This window comes from Dermacentor silvarum, chromosome 1 (assembly GCF_013339745.2).
Source record: "Dermacentor silvarum isolate Dsil-2018 chromosome 1, BIME_Dsil_1.4, whole genome shotgun sequence".
Taxonomy (NCBI): domain Eukaryota; kingdom Metazoa; phylum Arthropoda; class Arachnida; order Ixodida; family Ixodidae; genus Dermacentor; species Dermacentor silvarum.
The window spans coordinates 441,883,557-441,904,594 of NC_051154.1; the positions used below are offsets into that span (position 1 = coordinate 441,883,557).

A 21,038-nucleotide genomic window follows, 5' to 3' on the forward strand; every position below is an offset into this window, starting at 1 on the left:
GTTCTTTCTGTCCATGTGCGTCTGCGCACGTCACGCCACGCGTGTTTCCTTGGGCAGCTTAGGTTTACTGCAATTCATATGTACTGCCGCTAAAGCCACGGGCCTCACTTCGTGTAACATTTTAACATGCTGCTTTCGCATTCATACCTGCGCGGCGAAACTGTGATTCCTTCAATAAATAAACAAAAATAATTGTCTAACGGATGGATTCGAACGGAACACTTCTAGGGCAGAAGCCAGATATTGTAATCATTACGTCACAGACGTCCGTCCCCCTACCCCAACGGTGTGTCTCATAATGAGATCGATATAATAGCACGTAAAACCTAACAAATTATTATAAATAATTAACACGTCATAATGTGGGCCGATCCCAAAAATAAGTGCGGTGTAACAATATAAGCCGATCTCGAAGATTGCGCATTCAAAAAATTTAGAAGTCGGACGCCCCTCCTATTACCCGCACTCGATTGGTGACACGATAGAGTGCGGTGCACAGTGGCTGCGCCCCGATCTTCCTACTTTTTTTTTCACAGTGCGGCGCGACAGAGTCTCGCGGGAGTTAACTATGCGTGTAAACCTGCATCGAACTCTATTATTACTTATTATTCGTTCTTATTGCGGACTCCGTCGTACGTGTTAGTTATCCTGTGCTCGGAACCAAACAAGAGCCACATATAATCGTCGTGGCACTGTAATCGCAGCCTGTAAAAATTAACGAGGTCTCCGTGGTCCCCAATGCCAGTCAACTCCGTCTTACCAAGGAATCGGTAATTAAGTTGACCTGTGCTTCAACATCTGAGCGGTAGCCAAATGTGCAATAAACATTTTTCAAGAATAAACACTAACATTTGGGCTGCGTGGTAAAGCGCTTTTCGGACACAGAGCAAGCCCAATAGTAGTAGTAGTAGTAGTAGTAGTAGTAGTAGTAGTAATAATAATAATAATAATAATAATAATAATAATAATAATAATAATAATGAAGTGTCTTTTTTTCAGCGCAGTGTACGTTACGTGGCGTCTCTGTCCTCCGTCTTTGTTTACCCTGTTCATTGGCTATAGCCACCTTCGATAATAATAGCTCCAGCATCAGGATTGGCGGAATGTTTCTCTTCGCGAACAATTCCAGCCCCAGAGGTTATCATGAATACGGTCCCAGTTCTACTCGCAATGTTGCAAAAAGAATGTTCGCTCTCTTAGAAGTTTCACCTAGGTAAGTACGAGGTATGTACCAAGGTATGCACCCAGGTATGTACTCAGGCATGTATCCAGGTATGTATGTATGTACGCAGGTATGTACGAGTTTAGGTAAAAAAATAGTAGCGGCACGCGGGTTCTGCTAAAATTATGGGCCCGTATTCGCGAAAAGTCCTTATGCTAGAAGTTTTCGAGAGGGCAAATTGCAGCCAATCCTGATGCTCGACATCTTATTATCGAAGGTGGCTATAGCCAATGGCGAATATCACATACGAACGAAAGGCCCTGTGAATACGGGTCCTGTTGGCATCTACGTGTGCGTGCATGAGTGTGCGTGTATGTTCGCGTTCCAACTTGACTGATATATATTGTGAAGGTGTGTTACACGTATTTGTTTTGTTCACACTGCGTTTGAAAGTGGTCATGTGGACCATTTGATGCTGTAGCATGCCTTTGTGAAAAGAAATTACTGCTTCCACTTCTATCGCGACCTAACAGGGCAAATTTAACAAAACTGGATGCCCATTTGACAAAGGTTTTCGTTCGCCGGTGCTTTTTCCATTAACCGGCCGGATTCGCTTATGATATGCCCAGCAAATGGATTGGCTTACTTTTTTCTTTGTGTGTGTGTGTGTGTGTGTGTGTGTGTGTGTGTGTGTGTGTGTGTGTGTGTGTGTGTGTGTGTGTGTGTGTGTGTGTGTGTGTGTGTGTGTGTGTGTGTGTGTGTGTGTGTGTGTGTGTGTGTGCGGGCTTACTAGGAGGTGCTTCAAAAGCGATATTTTCAAATCGAATCCAATAGGAACATTTGAAAATGACTAGTCATTGACATCACTTTGAGTGCAGAAAGTTTCCTCCCTTCTGAGAAACTTCAAGTATATGTTTGGGTAAGAGCCGCTTATTAATGTCATCTAACATGTGATTACCATTCAGAACTCCATTTGGATCAACTTGGCAGCTTGTTATTGATAAACAGCGAAAAAGAGATAACATGTCGTACGATTCCGACAACTAAAACAGCGAGAAAAAAAATAACAACGCCGCAATTACTACATGCACATTGAGAGATTGAGCTGTTAAGTATTACCGTCTATATAGTAAAAAAAAGAAATATTATAGTACGCTACTACGCCGCTGCACAACACATTTAGATGCAATCATCGATGGTGACAAATAGATGAGTATTTAAATAAATCAATTCAACAAAATCGCAATTCGCCCAAAGATGAAGTGTCTTTGGGCGCTATAACGAAAAATGATTCCATACTGTTTTGATTCCAAACTCCTGACGTCAAACTTACGTAACCACCAACACAAGCATCGGGCCGTGACTCGCGGCGTTATCTGAACAACCCAATCAAACACTCTCCTCGTTTATAGGAGGTCACCTTTGTCCGTTTTCAAAACCGACAACATTGTCTACACTCAGCGGTTTTTCTTATCTAATTGGCTGACAAGAGGCGAGGAGCACGCTCTAGTGGAGAGGGTTTCGAGGGGGCCAAGCCAGCTCAGTGAAAATAAATGACCGCATGAAGAGGGTGGTGCCGGCTTTTCCGATTGGTCCGCTTCGCCTTAGTTAGCTTGCGGTGGCTGGTCGAAAATCACGGCGACGTGAAACGGAAGGATAATAATGCCGCTAAAACGAACCCTCAGCAAGGAAGAGTTGCCAGAGCGATGTCGTATGCATTCCGAAAGGGCTCGATAACGTTTTACTGCCACGCAAAAATGTTTATCATGCGCTAAACTATACATGCTCACCGGCAGGTGCGAGTAGCGAGGGCCTGAGCGATTGGCGGGCAGCCATCTTTTATTCCTTTCGGAACGGGCCAGTCTGTGGCTATTCAGAAAAAAATTCACTTTTGTTCGGCATATTATTGCATTTTTTTTTTTCGCGTACACGTCACTTTGACGGGGTGAGTTTTGGCGGTTTTGTGACGTCGTGTGACAGACAGGCGAAGTGGGCTTAGCCAGAAAACATTGGACCAATAGCAGAGGGCTAATAATGAAAAGGCGTCGAATCAGGAATGATTATTTTTCTTTTGCGTGGTTTAATCATGCATAATCAGTGTGTACACGTTATATCAGATGGGGCATCATATCAGACATCATTTAATATACTGACAGGTTGTTTGCCTTATCGACAGTGACCCACCTTAATAATGAAATTTGGAAAAGACCAGCTAAGCTATTGAGTTTATATCTTACTTTTCGTCATTCCAAACGCATAAAGCGGTCGTTGGCGTATATACTGCAGGTTGCCTAACGGTCGCGCGGAAAGTAAATGGCCTAGGCCAGTCTGATGCGAGTCATTAACTGCATTGTATGTTTGCCCAAAGCGCTTCGATTTCAATTTGGATAAAAACGTATCTTTGGCCATACCGAAACGGGAAAATTCGCAGAGAGGTGAGGGAGAAGGTTGAATGCAGCAACACCGCGCAGCTCACCGAAATCTCCGCTTCCTTCGTCGTAGTCCGAGCCAAAGATGCTGGGATCCTTAGAATCTTCCTCGGCGTACTGCGAAACAGGAGAGGGAAAAGGCAAGATTGAAGGTACGCTTCCTCTTTTGACATGCTGACGCTCACGCTATACGTTTTTCACTTGTCTCGTTGAGCGTAGTTTGGACAGATCATAATCCAGATTACTCCAGAGCGCGATTTCTTTTTTTCCGCTGCATCACCGTGAAGCAACAAATGGGCTTCACTTATGCTGCGACGTGAAAGCAACTACAAGGTTTATGTGTCAGACTGCGTTATCCTGACTAGGATTCAAAGATGCTATAAAACTAAACTCGAAAACATACACATACCTTACCCTGTTAGGAGGGATTAGTTGGGGGATTCATCTGCCATCTTCGGACTAGCCGTGGTTACCGAAGCTTAAGCACACATTTGAGACTCGCAGACAGCACCTCATACATTTTGGTCCCATTCTGTTACCCTTCAACACGCATCAATTACACCGGGAGCGTAGCCTTCGCTACTACAAAATCTCAGAACTCTGGGCCCGTATTCACGAAACGTCCTTACGCTCGAATTTTTCGTAAGAGAAAATTCCAGGCAATCCAAATGCTGGAGTAATTAGCGAAAGGCAAATGGCAGAGAGCATACATGAACGAAATGCTTTATGAAATCGCCCCGTGATTTTTAACCGTGGGGCCAGACTCCCTTCTAGAAGCCGCGCAGAACAACCGTGTTAAACACCGACATTCCTGAAAATATTAGCGCCCTAGCTCTCAGAGGGGGACGTAACGCGTGCCTTCTGAACTGGTTACAAAACAAGAGCCTGGCAGTACGCCGGGAATGCTAGCGGGTTTGACTTGGGCCGGTATTTTGTAGCGATGCTTTCCGATGCTAATACCTTTTCGCGCTTGGTCAGTGGTCAGAGCGACGGTCCGCTCACGTTATCAACGGGATCAGCCAGCCGTGAGCGGTGCATGATAAGACTAGTATAAAATAAAGCATAACGCATCGCTACAAAATACCAGCCCAGGGGCGCTGTAACGTAAAGCTATTCAAAACTTTTCTAGTGCAGTTCTGCAATCAGCCCACCACGGTTGGTCAAAACATTTTGGGGCGACTCCCAACTTCGCCTGTCTGTCACGCGACGGCACGAAAACCACGATAGCATCCCTATCTGATATAACGTGTACAGACTGATTATGCACGATTAAACCACACAAAAGAAAATAAATTATTCCTTATTCGACGCCTTTTCACCATAAGCCCTCTGCTATTGGTCCAATGTTTTCGGGCTGCGCTCACTTCGCCTGTCTGTCACGCAACCTCACAATATCGTGAAAACTCACCGCGTCAAAGTTGCGTGTACGCGAAAAAAAATGCATTAATATGCCCAACAAAACAGATTTTTTTTCTGAATAGTCAAAACTGCCCCGTTCTGAAAGGAATAGAAGATGGCTGCCCGCCGATCACGCAGGCCCTCGCTACTCGCACCTGCCGGTGAGCATGTATTTATTTGCGCATGATAAACCTTCTTGCGTGGCAGTAAAACGTTATCGAGCCATTTCGGCACATATACGACATCGCTCTGCCAACTCTTCCGTGCTGAGGATCCGTTCTAGCGGCATTCTTATCTTTCCGTTGCAGGACGCCGCAATTTTCGACCAGCCACTGCAAGCTAAGTAAGGCGAAGCGGACCAATCGGAGAAACCGCGGCACCACCCTCTTCATGCAGTTATCTATTTTCACTGTTCTGGCTCGGCCCCATCGAAACCATCTCCACTAGACCGTGCTCCTCGCCTCTTGTCTGCCAATTAGATACAAACACCTCTCAGTGCAGGCAATGGTATTCGTTTTGAAAGAGAACAAAGCTGACCTCCTATAAACGAGGAGAGTGTTTGATTGGGTTGTTCAGATAACGCCGTGAGTCACGGCCCGATGCTTGTGTTGGTGGTTACGTAAATTTGACGTCAGGAGATTGGAATAAAAACAGTTTCGAATAGCTTTACGTTATAGTGCCCCAGGTTTGCGAGTGACCAGAAAATCTCAAAATACGAACTTTATATATCTTGTCACGCCATACCGCGCTGGGTTATCATCGGTTTACACAGCGTCGTTTCTCACGGCAGCTGCGCATCGGAAGACTAAAGGTTTTCTACGCTCCACCCCATTACCACAGCACCTAATACGACTGTGAACGCTAAGAGCACTTTAAATGAGTTATACGTAATAGAATAAAGCATGCACAGAATCTAGTTTTTTTTTTTGTTTGCTTGCTAACTTGCTGCATTTTCTTAAATTTCCATTCAAAAAGAACACTGCAAGCGCACCACCTACCACATCCGCTTTTTGTTAAACTCAAACGTAAAATAAATTACCACTCACTTTTTTAAAATGTGACTTCGTATGTATTTTTCCCCCTTCAGTACGCTATTGAGAGTCGCGTTGTTCTTAGGCTGGTTATGGCTTAGAGCATACATAACTGTCTCGTAAAGAACTGAAAGGAGACGATAAATAGATAGGCTGAAAAACGCACCGCAGGTCTGAATCATGCTTTGTTTGTCCCAGGAAATATCTCGGCGCTATCCAAATCTCAATTGCGATTCCTGAAGATTTCATTTCCGATTTCTTCAAGGCACAGAAGAAGGGCTGTAAATAGCAGGACGCGTGTGTGGCAGTCCGCGTCAGTTACTACAGTTTCCTCCCAAAGGCAAATGGCAGCTTATAAGCTAAAAAAATACCGGCATTAAACTATCTACACATGCGATCGGTGAGTTGACTTCGCTGTCTACACATTCAAGAAGACAGTCCCGTCAGTTAACTTCATTAGATTGGTATTTCAAACTTCGTTAAAGGGTGCACGGAGGCTCACAGGCAAAGCAAGTGGCCTTGAACGCTCATTCGCTCGACATGCCCTGCGGCGCTGAAGAACACAGCCCACTAAGCTAATATACTCGATCTCTACTGCAGCGAACTGCTTTGAGGCGTAAGAAGTGTTCGCTATGAGGAATTTGTTATCGTCATACTCCTCTTCCCAGAGAGAGCTAATTCTAATTGTACTACCTGTACCACAAAGCACAAAATCTTTGTGCTGTGCTTAGCGCTGGCAAATTGTCCTAATTGGGGACTGGCGTAATAATCCACAATGGGGATGCCGTAATGCAGTGCCCAGCATTACGCTACATACCGGTTATTTTCGGTCATTTTCGAAGGCAAATGTAACTTTAATTAATCATATGGATATCCCTCTGGTATATAGTGTGAACAACGATACCTCCTGTAGTGTATATCAGTACTTTGGTGTTCTTTGCCTGTGCTTAATGAACATTAACGTTAATAGCAAAGGTCAGATTCACTACGTCTTTCGCTCGAAAGTGCTGTTCGCCATGGGCGACCATCTTCGCTAAATATGCCGAACAGAAGGATCCACTGGCACCTGCTCTTGCAAGATTTTTTGGCGTAAGAACGTCCTCGTGCAGGCTAGCTCATATCTTTCCGTTGGTCCATTGAAAATACAGATTTAGAAAATATGTTTTTGTTTTCACAACTACCTTAAATGTCGTGCGTCGCGCGCTAAATCGCCCACTAAGTGCCGTGCACGCGGGTTATTGGTACTCACTGTGCATCCGCACATTTTAATCTGTTAGAGCAGCAGTGAAATTGTAAGGAAAATAAACGTGCCCATCTATAAACGTGTTGTCCGGGCACTACAAGCCCGAACACACTGCACTCTCAGTATAGGCAGCTTTTGACTCATGATTGAACGAATTGCAAACGGCAAACATTAAGCAGGCAAAACTAAGAGCTGTAAATGTGTCTGTTTGAGCGCTCCATCGCGAGAAAAAGTGACGCCTTAGCGGTGAAAAAAAAAATTAGGATGAAACCACCACGCGTAGACATCACACTGCAACGACGCAGAGCTGTCGCTACAGAGCACCAGAAGCTGAATTTACGAAGGTTTGCGTTTGTAACTGCTGCTTCGCCATTGGCCAGCCCCCTTTTCTAGTCATATGTGAAGCGTCACGATTGCTTGGCATTTGGTCTGACCAACAAATCTGTACCATTAGTACGTCTTCGTAAATACGCAAACCCAGTGCCAGTATTCAAAAAATGTTCTTACACTACAATTTATCGTACAAAAAAAATCCAGCAAATCGTGATGCTGGGTATATTATTAGCAAAGGAAGCCAGCCAATAGCAAAAATCACCTACGAACGAACAGCTTTGTGAATTCGGCCCCGGATGTTTATTATTATTTTTTGTCGTCTCTTTCCTCTTCCTCTGGCCGGAAAACACTATTAAGCACTCAGTTTCAGCTGTCATTTACATCAAATGCAATTGAACTTTTTCTGTTAATAATGAGCATATCACTACTCAGGGCCAGTCATCGCTACCATCTGTGACGTCACGGAGGGCTGGGCCCTTTTTCACAAAACCACTATCGCGCTAAAATTGTTTGTAAGAGAAAATTTCAGCCAATCCTGCCGTATGACTGATTTTAGATGCGAAGCATCTTATGCTCGGGGCTATGTCAATCCCTCCCTCCCTACCTCCCTTAATCCATCCAACCGCCGTGCGTCCGCACCCCTACTGCGCATGCGTATCCTCCTCCCCCTCCTCTCCTCTCCTTGTCTCATCTCCTCTCCTCTCGTCTCGGCATTCCTCCTCTCCTCTCCGGATTGCGCAACGAATGGCAAGACCTGTGGCTCCGCGCGTGATAATGCGAAGCAGCTTAGGTTAGAGGGGCGACGCTAGGCGCCCCAGAGGCACCGGCAACAGTCACCAACGCCGCGCGCGTTCTGTGCGAACGCGGGCAAAACGCCGACGGCGTCGACAACAGTTCTGCGCGTTGCTGATGCTGCTGCATGTAACGGATGTAGCGGATAAAACTACCTTGAGTCGACCCCATGGCTGCTTCGCATACTACTCAGGGTTCCCCTACGGGAAGATGGTTTTTTTTTTATTGACGGCGCCGACCAATGGCGAAGAGCTTTGTGAATTTTACCTATGTTACGAAGATTCGGTGTTGCTGCCGCCAGTCGTTTTGTAACGTACAAAACGTGTGCCCTTGTTAAACGCGACTTAAGCGGCGATTTAAGAGACGCATTTGCCGCTCTAGCTTAACTTGATCTTTTAATTCAGAGTCCGGTGCAGGGCAAAATTTTTTTTACTGCCATGTAACAAACACCGTACAGCCTGGCAAACTGCTTCCGCCATGCCTTCTGTAGCGGTCGCTGGATTCGATATTGAATTGTGGGATATATATAACAGCTCAGGCAAAACGGTGGCCAGTGGCTTCATCGCCTTGTCTGCGCACGGCCCGACAAGGGGCCATGGGCTTGAACTTTTTCGTGCTAACAATAAGGTGACCCACATCGCTTTTGTTATGGAAAGAAATAAAAAAAAGCCTTCCTCGCTTGGATTCGTCTGTCACTGCTCTCTCAATTTGGTGCTAAAAAGTATGTAAATCTAAAACATTAAACTTTGAAAGCAGACACGGGTTATGAGTTTCTTTTTCTTTCAGCTATCTTTAGACCGGCTTCTGTACACTGGAATCGATAAATCGAATCGGAGAAATTGTGTTTGGGCTACGGCCGCGCGATACACTAACTGTTCTCTTCCGCGCACCATGCGTAACATTCCCTTTCCTTCGAGCAGAAGCCACACATACATTTTTGAAAACGAATTACGAGTGTTTTACGGCACACTGGCTAACGCTCGCACGCGCGCACTTTCCTCCCCACCCCCTTTTTTTTTATTTCTTCCCGCCTATAAAAAAATTGAGAAAGCTCCTCCTGCTTCTAAAGAAAATAAAGAAGAGAACAACGATTTCAACGCGCGCTGAAAGAAACAAAAAGGGTACACATAACTACATGTACACGCATCGCCGCATGTATGCCGCTGTTTTGCCCGATAACTGCTGTTACAAAGTGGCCCAAAGGCACCTTTAGATGAAATTCGTCCCATGTGTTTTCAGGTTATTAACAACGACCGATGCATAATAGGACAAAATAAAACGCGGTGCGATGGTCTATACAAGCGCGAGCTTAGAACAGCGCTGTTTCACGACAAGAGCCAAGAAGTCACAGCGATAGCCAGCGCAATATAGATGATACATTAGGCGTATACTAAGGCTGGCAGCATTTAGCGAGTCATTACCTGCGTGAAGCAGAGACAGCGACGCAACAACAACCTGCGTAGCACTGTTGGTCTGAAGTCAAGCTTTCTATACCACTAACTCATCAATTTTAACATTGAGTCATGAAATCACGCTATGATAGCGCGTCATGAAATCTCGGGTTCGGAGCCCGAGCCCAATGAATAGCTTAGTAACCTATGTTCGGCCTGCGCGCCAGTTGTATTGAGGACTTTCCGAGGTCAGCTGCGCACGAGTTTGCACGAGCTTAGCTTATTGTTAAGCTCATGCACGAACACGCCCCCTCACCTGTTTCTTTTTTCGCATCAAAAACAAAATGGCGTCGTTCTGACTTGCCGAGCCAACATGAAGGCACAGCCAACTCCACATCGTTGAAAATGTTTAGACCTGAACTGATAGATACGTACACGGCTGTACGCACCCGCAGAAATAGAAACAATAGTAATGACTGCGATATGGTGCGCCAGGTCAATAATGATTTAAAGTCGTGGACAGAAAACTCAGGATTAAAGAAAAGAACGGGATAGAAAATGGTCTGCTGCCACTTACGTCCCCATTGTCTGCCTCCGAGTACTCTCCGCTGCCAACCGGCTGTGGGTAAAAAAAGAGAGAGAGAGAGAAAGACACGGAATCAGATATCAATCACTCAGCAGTCCACTGATTCTCACACCAAACAGAATCAGCGGTTAGCCGTAGCCGGCAATTCACTAACCATGTGACTACATGCTTTAAGTCAGCCCATTCATTGCAACTAGCCCAACTTTCTACCTTACCATATGAATAAGACGTCGACCTCACGGCGATCGCGTGTCACGCGTTATGCATGACGTGAAATGGTTGACCGCTTGACGCATTTGAGAGAAATACGCCATGTCCAACATAAAAGTAAAGAAACGTTAGTCGAGAGCGTCAGGTCGAGCTGCGGACGTGGTAAGTAAATGCTTCGCAGGGTGAATGAACCGAGCCAAAAGACACCTAAAGAGAGCACGATGGTCGTGATGCATAGTTTGAACTATGCAGATACATTAAATGGGAGTTATAAACACACACGCAGACATACCGCAGAAACTATAGGTTTTAAATGATCACCTAAGCATTAAGAAATTAAAGGGAAATAATACGGATTGATCTCGTCTACTCGTTGACAGACATCTGAGAAGATCAAGAGAAATATGCCATAATGTTTTTTACCGCTTACTGTACGCCACGCAGTGACCGGCAGAACATATCACTTGTCTAGCTGGTTCGTGACCTGTAGTTGAAACCGTCAATAAGGAGAAGTACAAAGCAATCGAGCACCACCGACAAAGGCTGACAGGTTCATTCGTCTATCTGCATTATAAAACAGTTCTCTGAACCAAACGCTAAAACACCTTGAGTGATGAATGTAAACGCGAGACAGCGCGTATAAAATCTTGCCCTTTTCTGCGCTGCCTAATCACTAAACAGCTCAGCTTTCATTGGCACCGTTGGTATTTCTTATCCTTCTCTCTCTCGCCCAGTTACCTTGTCAGCGGCACAGAAGAGCAACGCTTTTGTAGCCATTCACGAGGTATTAATGGCTTCTCTTCTGGCGCTGAACGGCGGAATCGAAAGGCGCGGCTATACTCGGCGTTAAACACACGCTTCTGTCAACTCAAGCAAAGATAAACTACTAGATACCGAGAAGAAAAAAAAAGGAGGGTGGAGGGGTGGGGGATGGTGCGTGCAGAAACGAAGGAAACGGGCTGACACACACGCCGATGCTGAGTCAGTGAGCGTAAGCCCCCGACGGGGCTTGAGGCGTTGGAGGATTTACCAGCAAGTGGAGACCGGGTCTGAAGCCATCCATCAGGAGCTCGAAAGAAGCTCGTTTGAATTACAAAGATGGCCTCCGCGCCTTCAGTGCTGGAAGGAAGGGGGAGGTCAACCGGCGACGCTTCTTTTTCGGACAAGCCCCATTGAACGGCGCTCAAGGAGACACCCCGCTGTAGAAAGGGGCGCTGTCTGTGACGCCGGAAATGAAGTCTTCGATCGGCAAGAGACGTGTCGCATATAAGACGTCTTTCCCTACTTGTCGCCTGGTCTCCCGAGCATCTCGGGAATATCATCGTCGCTGTATAGCTGTCAGGCGACTCGGCGGAAAGTCAAGAGCCAACCAGCGTTCACGTTCTTGTTGATGACTTTTTCTCGTCAACGTTCTTGCGTCGTTTCCGTAGGATATGGCTTGGCGCATACTTGGTTCTCTCTTGATACATAATTTTCGCTCTCCTGTGTGGTTTCTGCGTATTGTTTTCGTTTTTGACAGTGTTTTTGCTCTACGTTAAGGCTGGTTAAGCAATCGGCACTTGGAATGGCGTTGAAAGTGGCTTCTTGGAAGAAATGGGTATTTCTTGGTGACTCGAAAGGTACCGCGTCAGATATTTAAAAAAAAGACACCTGAGTACCGTGTATACCGCAAGGACTAACAATGGTTGAGAAGGCGCCTACCTATACAGAAGCCTGCCGTGAACAGCAGGAGGGAACCCAGCAATATTCTGCTGGAGATTGGCTGCCTTCTGAGAGAGATACTTATTTGGAAGAGGCGAGTTTTTTCAAAAGAAAATGCGCCGCATGCCCTTACTAACAACCTTGGACCATTCTTCAGGGCCTGTGCAGCGACGCGTTGACGTAAAATGGTGTGAAGAAACAGCTGTCATGAAGTACTCAATCTTTTACCACGTTGCGGTGGCAAGAACTTCAAGAAAAAAGTGAGAAAATATGGCAAAATAAGCGACGAGTTAAACGATCTATGGCGAAAGAGGCCAGCCCCCTACTGTAAGAAAGAAATCACAAGGTCAGGACTGAAATAAAGTTCTTGTCATGTCATGTCATGTCATGTCACCGTACTATTAAGCCTAGAATTAGGCATTTCTCTCAGATTAGTGAAGTCGTTGATGAAAAGTGGGTACGTAACTGTCATGTCGATGCTATCACTCGCCCTTTTTTAGCGCAGAATGTATCTACTGGTGTCAGACTGATGACATGTGAAGACCCGAAAGACGTGACCGGTGTCCTTCTTGCCCTTATCAGTTTTTCGGATACTCCACGTCCACCGCAATGGCCACGAACAGCCCTGACTAGCACGTCTATGGTTACGTTAAACATACATGTAAACTTTAAATAAGAGGAGAGCGGACGGGCAAACAGCCGTCGACGTGAATCATTGGCAGAGCCCCACAAGCATCATGCCGAGGTTGCGTGTTCGGCTCCCACCGGCAACGGGGTTGTCTTTTTTGATACTTTGAAGCAATAAAAAAATTGTCATAAATCTAATTACTATGGACAATTATTTCGGGAGTTGAATAAAAAGAGGTAATATCCCTTATGCTTTGTTAGGACTCCCTTTTTCTCCTCGCGCCATCCTCTCTGAGCAGAGCAGAGTAGCTGGGCTACTCAGCTCTAGCTAGCATATATATATATATATATATATATATATATATATATGGCGGAAGTTTGAATCAGCTAGCGCAAGAGAGGGGTAATTGGAGATCGCGACCGCAGGGAGAGGCCCGCGTCCAGCAGTGGACATACATATCAGCGGATGATATATATATATATATATATATATATATATATATATATATATATTGTGATGTATTGATGTATCTCATGAAGACAAAGAGGCACAGTTGGGCTCGGACTGCGGGCGTGTGGCGAGGAAAGAAGACGAGGCAGCAGAAGTAAACCAGGCGTTCGGGCGGAGAGCCGATTGTCTACTTCTGTCTTTACAATGGCGCAGTCAACGAAAACTGTAGTGCGTCCTCGTGGTTCTTCGGCGTGCCAGGTCCCTCCTGCCAAGGAACGCCGTCCACGCTTCCTCGGTTATGGAGCCCGCTACCCTACCACCTTTGCAACTAGCTACCGCACCGTCGGGGGACGGCATCCAAGGTTCTTTCACGGCTGTGGAGCAGGACTGTACCGGTAACCTCGTCCAAGTCACCGCCAAGCTGACACAACAGCTCCAGGTTATGACGAGCGTCTTTTTCTAGTGAGAAAATGTGTGATAATTTACCTGCTCACGTGAAATCCTCACATACATTATCGTCATACCAACGTTCACTGAGAGCTTATAATACTACCTTGTAACTGCATATCTCTTCTTTGATCTATTTTTATGTTGCTTCTAATGTACATTCTTTATGTTGTGATGTGTTGCCATAGGTTTTATTGCTTTAACACTGTAGAAATTGTGTAATTCGTTCTTTGTTCATAACCGCAATTGACGCCTTTTGATTTATATATTATTGTGTATAACTAAGAACAAGAGGTCCCGCTGCAGTTTCTAACTGTGGGACCTCTTTCTGTATAACTTCTACTGCATATATGTACCAGTGGTGAAGCAATAAACTTGAATCTGAACCACCGCTTCCGCTGTGACCTGTCACCCGGCGGCCTCCGGGCTCATGATTTCCGAAAGCTGTGTTCAGCATAGAACGACGGCCGCCGGAAGTGAAGTTCGTGGTCACGAGCACCGGCCGTCATTCTCTATAGACATCGTGGACCTCTGAACTCCTTCCGAGGTCGCGGCTTCTGGCCGATCATTACCTAGTATCTCGCCGTCAACCTTGGACTGCTCAACTGCACGGAATGGGTCGTCGAGCTTCATTGATGAAGGTCTAACACACCAGAACCACACTGATATGGCCACAGATCCTAAGAACGACATACTTCTAGGCCCGCTGGACCCACACTCCCAGACTTCACAGCAGTCGTTGGCTGAATGCGGAGACGTTCATGCCTCACCTAGCGACGTTTCGCTGAAGAGAGCCAGGGCGACCAGCACGTCTGTGATCAACATTACTGAAGACCTAAGCGGATCCGAGGTCATCATCATTGAAGACCTACCCATGCGGCCCAGATCTTCCTATCCTACGCCTTTCGAAATGCAGATCGAGGGCGAGTCATCTCCTGCAGATGACATGAACACTGACCAGGACGGCGGCGTAGCACGTGGCGTTTTAACAATATCTACTAGTTCGAGAACCTTGAGGAACCTTTATCCATTAGTGACCACTTTGCAAAATCGAAAGTTGCGTCCCATACTAGCACGGATGCTCACCTCATAATTGAATACGCCACGTCGTAGACAACCCCAACGCATCACAACCGACCGCGTTCAATGCGACCAACCACGTTCAGTGCTACGAACAGCGGTTCAGCTTCAAGGATCTCCTGCCGCATTTTCCCAACCGCGGTGGTCTATAATCGTCTCCGAAACCAGAGACCAGAGCACAGTGCTGCTCACGAGAGAAGCTGTTTGCGCATGCACTGGGCGGCTCAACGACGGCTAATTCCATTTCCCAGTCTTGTCGACTACGGTTCTAACCACCCGCGCGCCATCACCGGCATGGCAAGCCACAGCGTGGCCGAGTGTAATGTATCTCATGAAGACAAAGAGGCGCAGATGGGCTCGGGCGCTCGGACTGTGGGCGCGTGGTGAGGAAAGAAGACGAGGCCGCAAAAGTAAACCAGGTGTCCTGGTGGACAGCCGATTGTCTGCATCTCTCTTTACAATGTATATATATATATATATATATATATATATATATATATAGGGAGAGAGAGAGACACTTGTTTGTTCACTCTTGTCCTTTATGTCATATCGAGCACTGTAATGTTTCATACTGTCACCCCCCCTTTATGTAATGCCCTATCGGGGTCTTTCAGGGAAAATAAATTATGATGATGATTTTGATCGACACAGTTGAGCGCCCCTAGAGCGAACTGACTTGTATAACGAAGCATTGGTTATGTCCCAGCCCAATTCCTATATCCCATAAATATTAAGAACACCTCTATAACGAATTCTCCTGCACAAGGAAGGAATTTAGGCATCCCCGACGGTTGTTTTGTTGCTTCACAACGAATGCGGCGTAACTGTGCCCCTACTGCCCTCAGCAAATGTCACCAATCACGAAGGTTCGCCCATGCGCTAGCACTAACGCCAGCGCTAGCGGCGCACTTGATGAGGGTGCCGATATCAGCAGTAGTCCTGCCGCACTGCTGCAGGAATCACTCATTCAGTGAGCAGCTTGTTCTAATGCATCATTAGGTGTGACGGCTCGGGAATGCGTCACTGTTGATGACGACGTGAAGATGTAAATTTTAACTGACAGCCGACGATGTCTTCAAAGACATCTCAGGCAGAAAGGACGCGAATGCCAACGAAGGCAATGGTTATGAAGGTCCTGTAAACGAACCAAGAACTTCGACTGCAAGGGAGGCGAGAGCAGCGTTCGACAACATGCAGGTCTACTTTGTATACATCCTGCGTTTCACCACGGAGCATGCTGTGAACCAGGACGCAATAAAGTTGACTGCAGTCATACATTCTGTCAGGCAAAGTTTGGACAAAGAAATGTGTGACTTATTTCACCAAGTCTTCTTCAATTCGAGTTAAAGGTAGGTTTTCTCTTGTTGAACGTGCTTATACTGTTCTATGGGGATAAATGCAGTGCGCCACCTTTACAATGAAGTGATCTCTATAAACTACGTACGTTATGCGTCGTACGACCATGCGTACGAAAAAGCAACTTCCTAACGTTTGGGCGTCAGAGTATGAAAATACAACGAATAGGCCACTTTTAAGGGTCATCACATTGGTACTATCAAGTAAAAAATGGCGATTAAGAAAATCTAATTTTGCTAGTTCATATTTCACCTACTTTCATTTCCTTTAATTATGATTTCTCTAACGCGATTAAGAACTGCAGATAACTTCCCCTATGCTGTCCTTGGTGTCATTGTTGGCTTCTTATGACAATAAAAATCGCGCCCCCCGGTTCCCTTTCTTCTCGTTCATTACATAGCGAGGGTCTCGAATCCGAAAGCTTTGATGCCTTCAGTTAGCATGTGCGGGCTTATTGACCAGTTGGTTCCACACAAAAATGTTCATGTAGCCATGACGGCTGCGGCAGAGAAGATGTTCCATCTCCACCGCCAAGGCCGTGAGTGGTGACACTCGCTAACACTCCGAGGGTTAATTTTAGTAGATAAGCATAAATGCCCCGGAAAGTGAATGGAAAAATGGCGCCGCAGTAGCTCAATTAGTAAGAATAACCAACGCCTCCTCTAGAGGAGGCGTTGGAATAACGCACGCGTAATGCGAAGACATGAGTTCGTATCCCACCTGCTGCCAGTTGTTTTTGCGTTCACTTTCATTTCTATTTATGCATCATTTCATTAATTCATTTAAGAACTGCAGATAATTTCCCCTATGCTGTCCTTGGTGTCCTCGTTTGTTGGCTTCTGTGGGAATGACTAATAAAAGTCGGACTCCTTGGTTTCTGTGCTTCTCGTTCATTTATATATATATATATATATATATATATATATATATATATATATATATATATATATAGTGGGAAGTATACATTGTGGTCCAAAATAGGGAACTGTTGGTTAAAGAGAGCTGTTCTTCACGGACCATCGAGGTTAGCCTGGTAACCATTATAACCGTTCGACGTCCCTTCCACGCACACTGTTGAATAAAATGCTTGGAGAGCATTTCAGCCGGGCCCACTTATATAAATTGCACAGTATACAAGAGTCTATCGCTTAGTGGTTATGGCATTACTCGGCTGAGCACGAGGTTGCGGGTTCGATTTCCAGCCATGACAAGCGCATTCTGATAGGGGCGGCGAAGCATGCTTTAGGTGCACGTTTAAGAACAACAATTAGGTAAAACTTGACACACAGATCTCCACTACGCAGCCGTTTTATTGCGGTAGCATTTATATGGACACTCCAGGGGCATTTCCGCTCTTATCCGGTGGCGGCGACGTGTGGCGCCGCTTAGAGCGGCAGCTTGGGCCCTATCTTGAAAGCGATCTGCGAAGAGTACAGAGTCCTAGGCGCGCCGAGGGCTCATAGCTTAGTGTGAGCTGTGTTCTCACCACTTAGTTCGCATTGTAGCGAGAGGCAGCACAAAGGTGAATTCGCTCGCTGCTGCTGCCGCCCTTCTCCACGCCAGCGCTCCGACAGCGAGTGTCCGCGGTCATCGAGTGGGACGTGTTTATGTTTGCCTGTGCGCGCGTGACACTATGCTTGTTAATTTAGCAAGTAAGCGAATGTTTACGAGTTGATATGGCCAATAAAACTACCATCCTTACTTTCGTACCACAATCGATGGTACCGGAATTGATGCTTCGCCTTTCGTGCGAAACTGCGACTTTTTTTAAACACGAAAGTGTTTTATGCCGGTTTTCACGAATCACTTTCTTGCAACGAATGTCAAGGATGTGACGTCGGCTCCGACGCCGCCATCTAGGAGCGGTGAAGCGAAGTACTGCAACGTGACACTAACGAGCGCCGACAGAGAGGGCTTTGGTAGTCACAGCGCAGCGAAGGCTCCAAAGCGGTGTAGCCATAGAATAATAAGCCAAGTGTTAACGGCTTCGTGATTGTGTAAACTCATCATCTTCAACGAAGTGCTGTGTGATAAATAATGAAATCAACATTATTAAAAGTGTCCCACAGCAGGATTCGAACCCAGGACCTCTACTACAGAAGCCCGAGATTGAAACCATTACGTCATGGAAGCATGCGCCGACACGCGTTTTAGAACGCCCTTATCAATTCCTCGCGGGCAAGTCGCCGCCGCGTTGAGACTCCTGGCGCATGGAGACGCCGCTCGCCAACAGGACGCCGCGTGCGAAGCAAGTATGCAACACGGTCGCCGTCCCGCAAATTGTGCGCCTTTCGCTGCAGCGGACCGTGACGTCATGAAGCAAACATGCAGCAGTTTCTGTGAATACACGTGTCAGTTTCGTGTTCTACCAACTCCTAGGAAACAGGGATGAACCATAATCTTTACAAGCCTCTGTATCCACCCAGCCCTCAGTTACGCAGTCTTTGGTATTTCATGCTGCCTGTTCCTGCCAGCGTTCACTCAGAGCCTGTTGCGCGGTTTTGTGGAGCCTTCATAAGAGAGGAAAAAAAAGCTTTTTTACTGTAGCAGAAAAATCGTAGCTCTTAAACCTGCTTTGCACCGCTGCCCGGTGGCGCTGAAATAAAACCGACAGCTTTGTGTGTCACAAGTGCAATGCACCAAAAAGCATGAACTAGTTGTGTTCAAGGAGCGACATTAGTTACTGTTACATCAATGAAAAACTAAGCTCGTTTTGCAGAACAGACAGTGAGCCGCCCTCTCTGGTGCTGTGCAGGTGCGGACATCAATGAAGATGTAAAGAAAAGCCACCCGTAAGCTCTTCTCCAAAGAAAATATTTACGCCATGATTGTCGCTTAGATTCCCTTTTGCTTATTTTTGCCTCTACGTTCCCTTTTCATGGCGCGTACGAATTTCTTCGCCGCGGGTGGCTCATTTACTTCTGCACGGCTCCCCTCCCCGCATCCATCACTCATCATTGCTGTGAGTGCTACTTATGCCTGAAACAACACGTAAGAAATACTGACGCAAACCTGTACAAACCATCCGTTCTAGCATTCTACGCCGCAGTGTCAACCAGAGAACGAGAGAAAAGAAAACGAAGGCAAAAGCGTCAACAGACTCCGAAAACGGATGTCGGCGCGCGAAAGGGCTCCCTGCTATCTCGGCTTCCATGGCCGAGCGAGGTCTGTCATGCTCGAGTGGCCACTCATCACGACGTACAGTCATCAGCTCAGCTGGCGCCAGATGGTAGTGCAAACGCGCGCGTTTAGAGCCGCATATTGAATGAGGCCTTCTTCGTCCCAACCTTTGTTTCTTGGCTCTCCTTCTCGTAATAGCTAGTGTTTTGGATCAACGCCTTCAGTACATTGCGTCTGAATGATGCGGCACTTATTTACAGTCTACAGCTCGCGCCAACCATTGAGGAGCGCGATCACGCGATTCAATGCATTGCATGTCTCTAGCGCGTCAGACTGTCGTTTGATCCGTCTCGAGCGCATCACTGAGCGCAATCTTGCGTCCCAGGGCCACGCTTCGTAGCTCCCACAAGCTAAACGAATGACTCGCATTCGCAAGATTGCATACCTGAGCAAATTTTCGTTATTTGCTATTAATAAAATACAATCAAGAAAGAGACCGTTCATTAATCAGAGAAGAAAAATCAGCTGGCATCAGCGATTCGTCCAGCTATACAACTCATTCACCGTCATAGGAGCAGGCTTTTTTTTTTGTGGTCACGGTCGTCTCTGCATTGTTTTGTTTCTAAACAATGGCTCTGACACGCTACAGGGAATTGGCCAACAAAGTTTTACAAGTCTGACCTTTTAATTATTATTATTATAAAGAAGCTAAATTTTGGAATATTAGAATATGGGCCAGAGATTAAAAAAGTATTTATGGTAATTTCAAGAACTTTGAGAAGCACACAACGTTGTCTTCGTCCCCTACAGTGTTGCCTGTGGTGGTCTCCGAAATAGATGCGAAGACGCCACGACTATCAGCTCCAAAGCTACGTGAAAGCGTAGTTATAGTTAACGCGTCACTTAGAGTTAAGTTGCCCCACTGCGCACTGCCGCAGGGGAGCAAGTTAGGGCCCCACATCCAATGAGGGAACCAGTTTTTGTTTTTCGCCATACAGGGACGTTGAAGCTGAGGGTGCCGAGTTGGTTTAACGACACTATGATGAATTGGTAATGGAAAGGACGGACTGCACAGTAAACTCACATTCAAACTTTTAACTGCTGTCCCAGTGAAAGTGGATTATAGAGTAGCCTGAAGATAAACTACAGAAAAAGAAGAAAGAAATACCAGCGAAGCATTATAACCAATCGTAGTAGCAAGTTTGGAAAGAATATCCGTAATGTGATCTTGTTTCTCGAGGAGCCCCCCTTTCACCTTTTTCTTCACCGTACGGCGCTCTGAAGGGGAGCCACTGCAGGAGCGCCACTAGCGGCCGCTCACTAAGCTTGCATAGTCCGCAAAGGAAGAACGACGATCGCCTAGGCACCAGCTACAGAAGAACGTCCCCGCTGATCATGCCAGGATGACGATATGCTGCTTCTCTTACCAGCCGCTACTGTTAATCACAACCGAGAATAAAGGTACATGGCCCGTGTCTATATCGGCCGCCTACGTGTTCCAGTCATATCAAGTAGAGACTCCCAACCCTATGAAAGCTAAAAACTTCAACCTACGCTGCAACCTCGTATTTCATCAAATTAGCTCGTTGAAAAATCCGCAAAGGGGGGGTTGAAAGAGGAACGGAAGGGTGCCATCAACCGAGTGCATCACATTTGAAGGAACCATGCCTGAGTCCTCCAA

General features: G+C 46.3%; 1 protein-coding gene across 1 annotated transcript in view; it reads right to left on the reverse strand.

Annotated features, from left to right (window-relative positions):
* The window catches only part of LOC119437733 (collagen alpha-1(XVIII) chain), a 288,239-nt gene that overhangs the window by 146,170 nt on the left and 121,031 nt on the right, over nucleotides 1–21,038 (reverse strand). The window contains exons 3-4 of the mRNA XM_037704702.2: nucleotides 10,357–10,398; nucleotides 3,639–3,708 (exon numbers count right to left, since the gene is read on the reverse strand). Of these exons, the coding sequence (XP_037560630.1) occupies nucleotides 3,639–3,708; nucleotides 10,357–10,398 (112 nt within the window). The remainder of the gene's footprint in view (nucleotides 1–3,638; nucleotides 3,709–10,356; nucleotides 10,399–21,038) is intronic.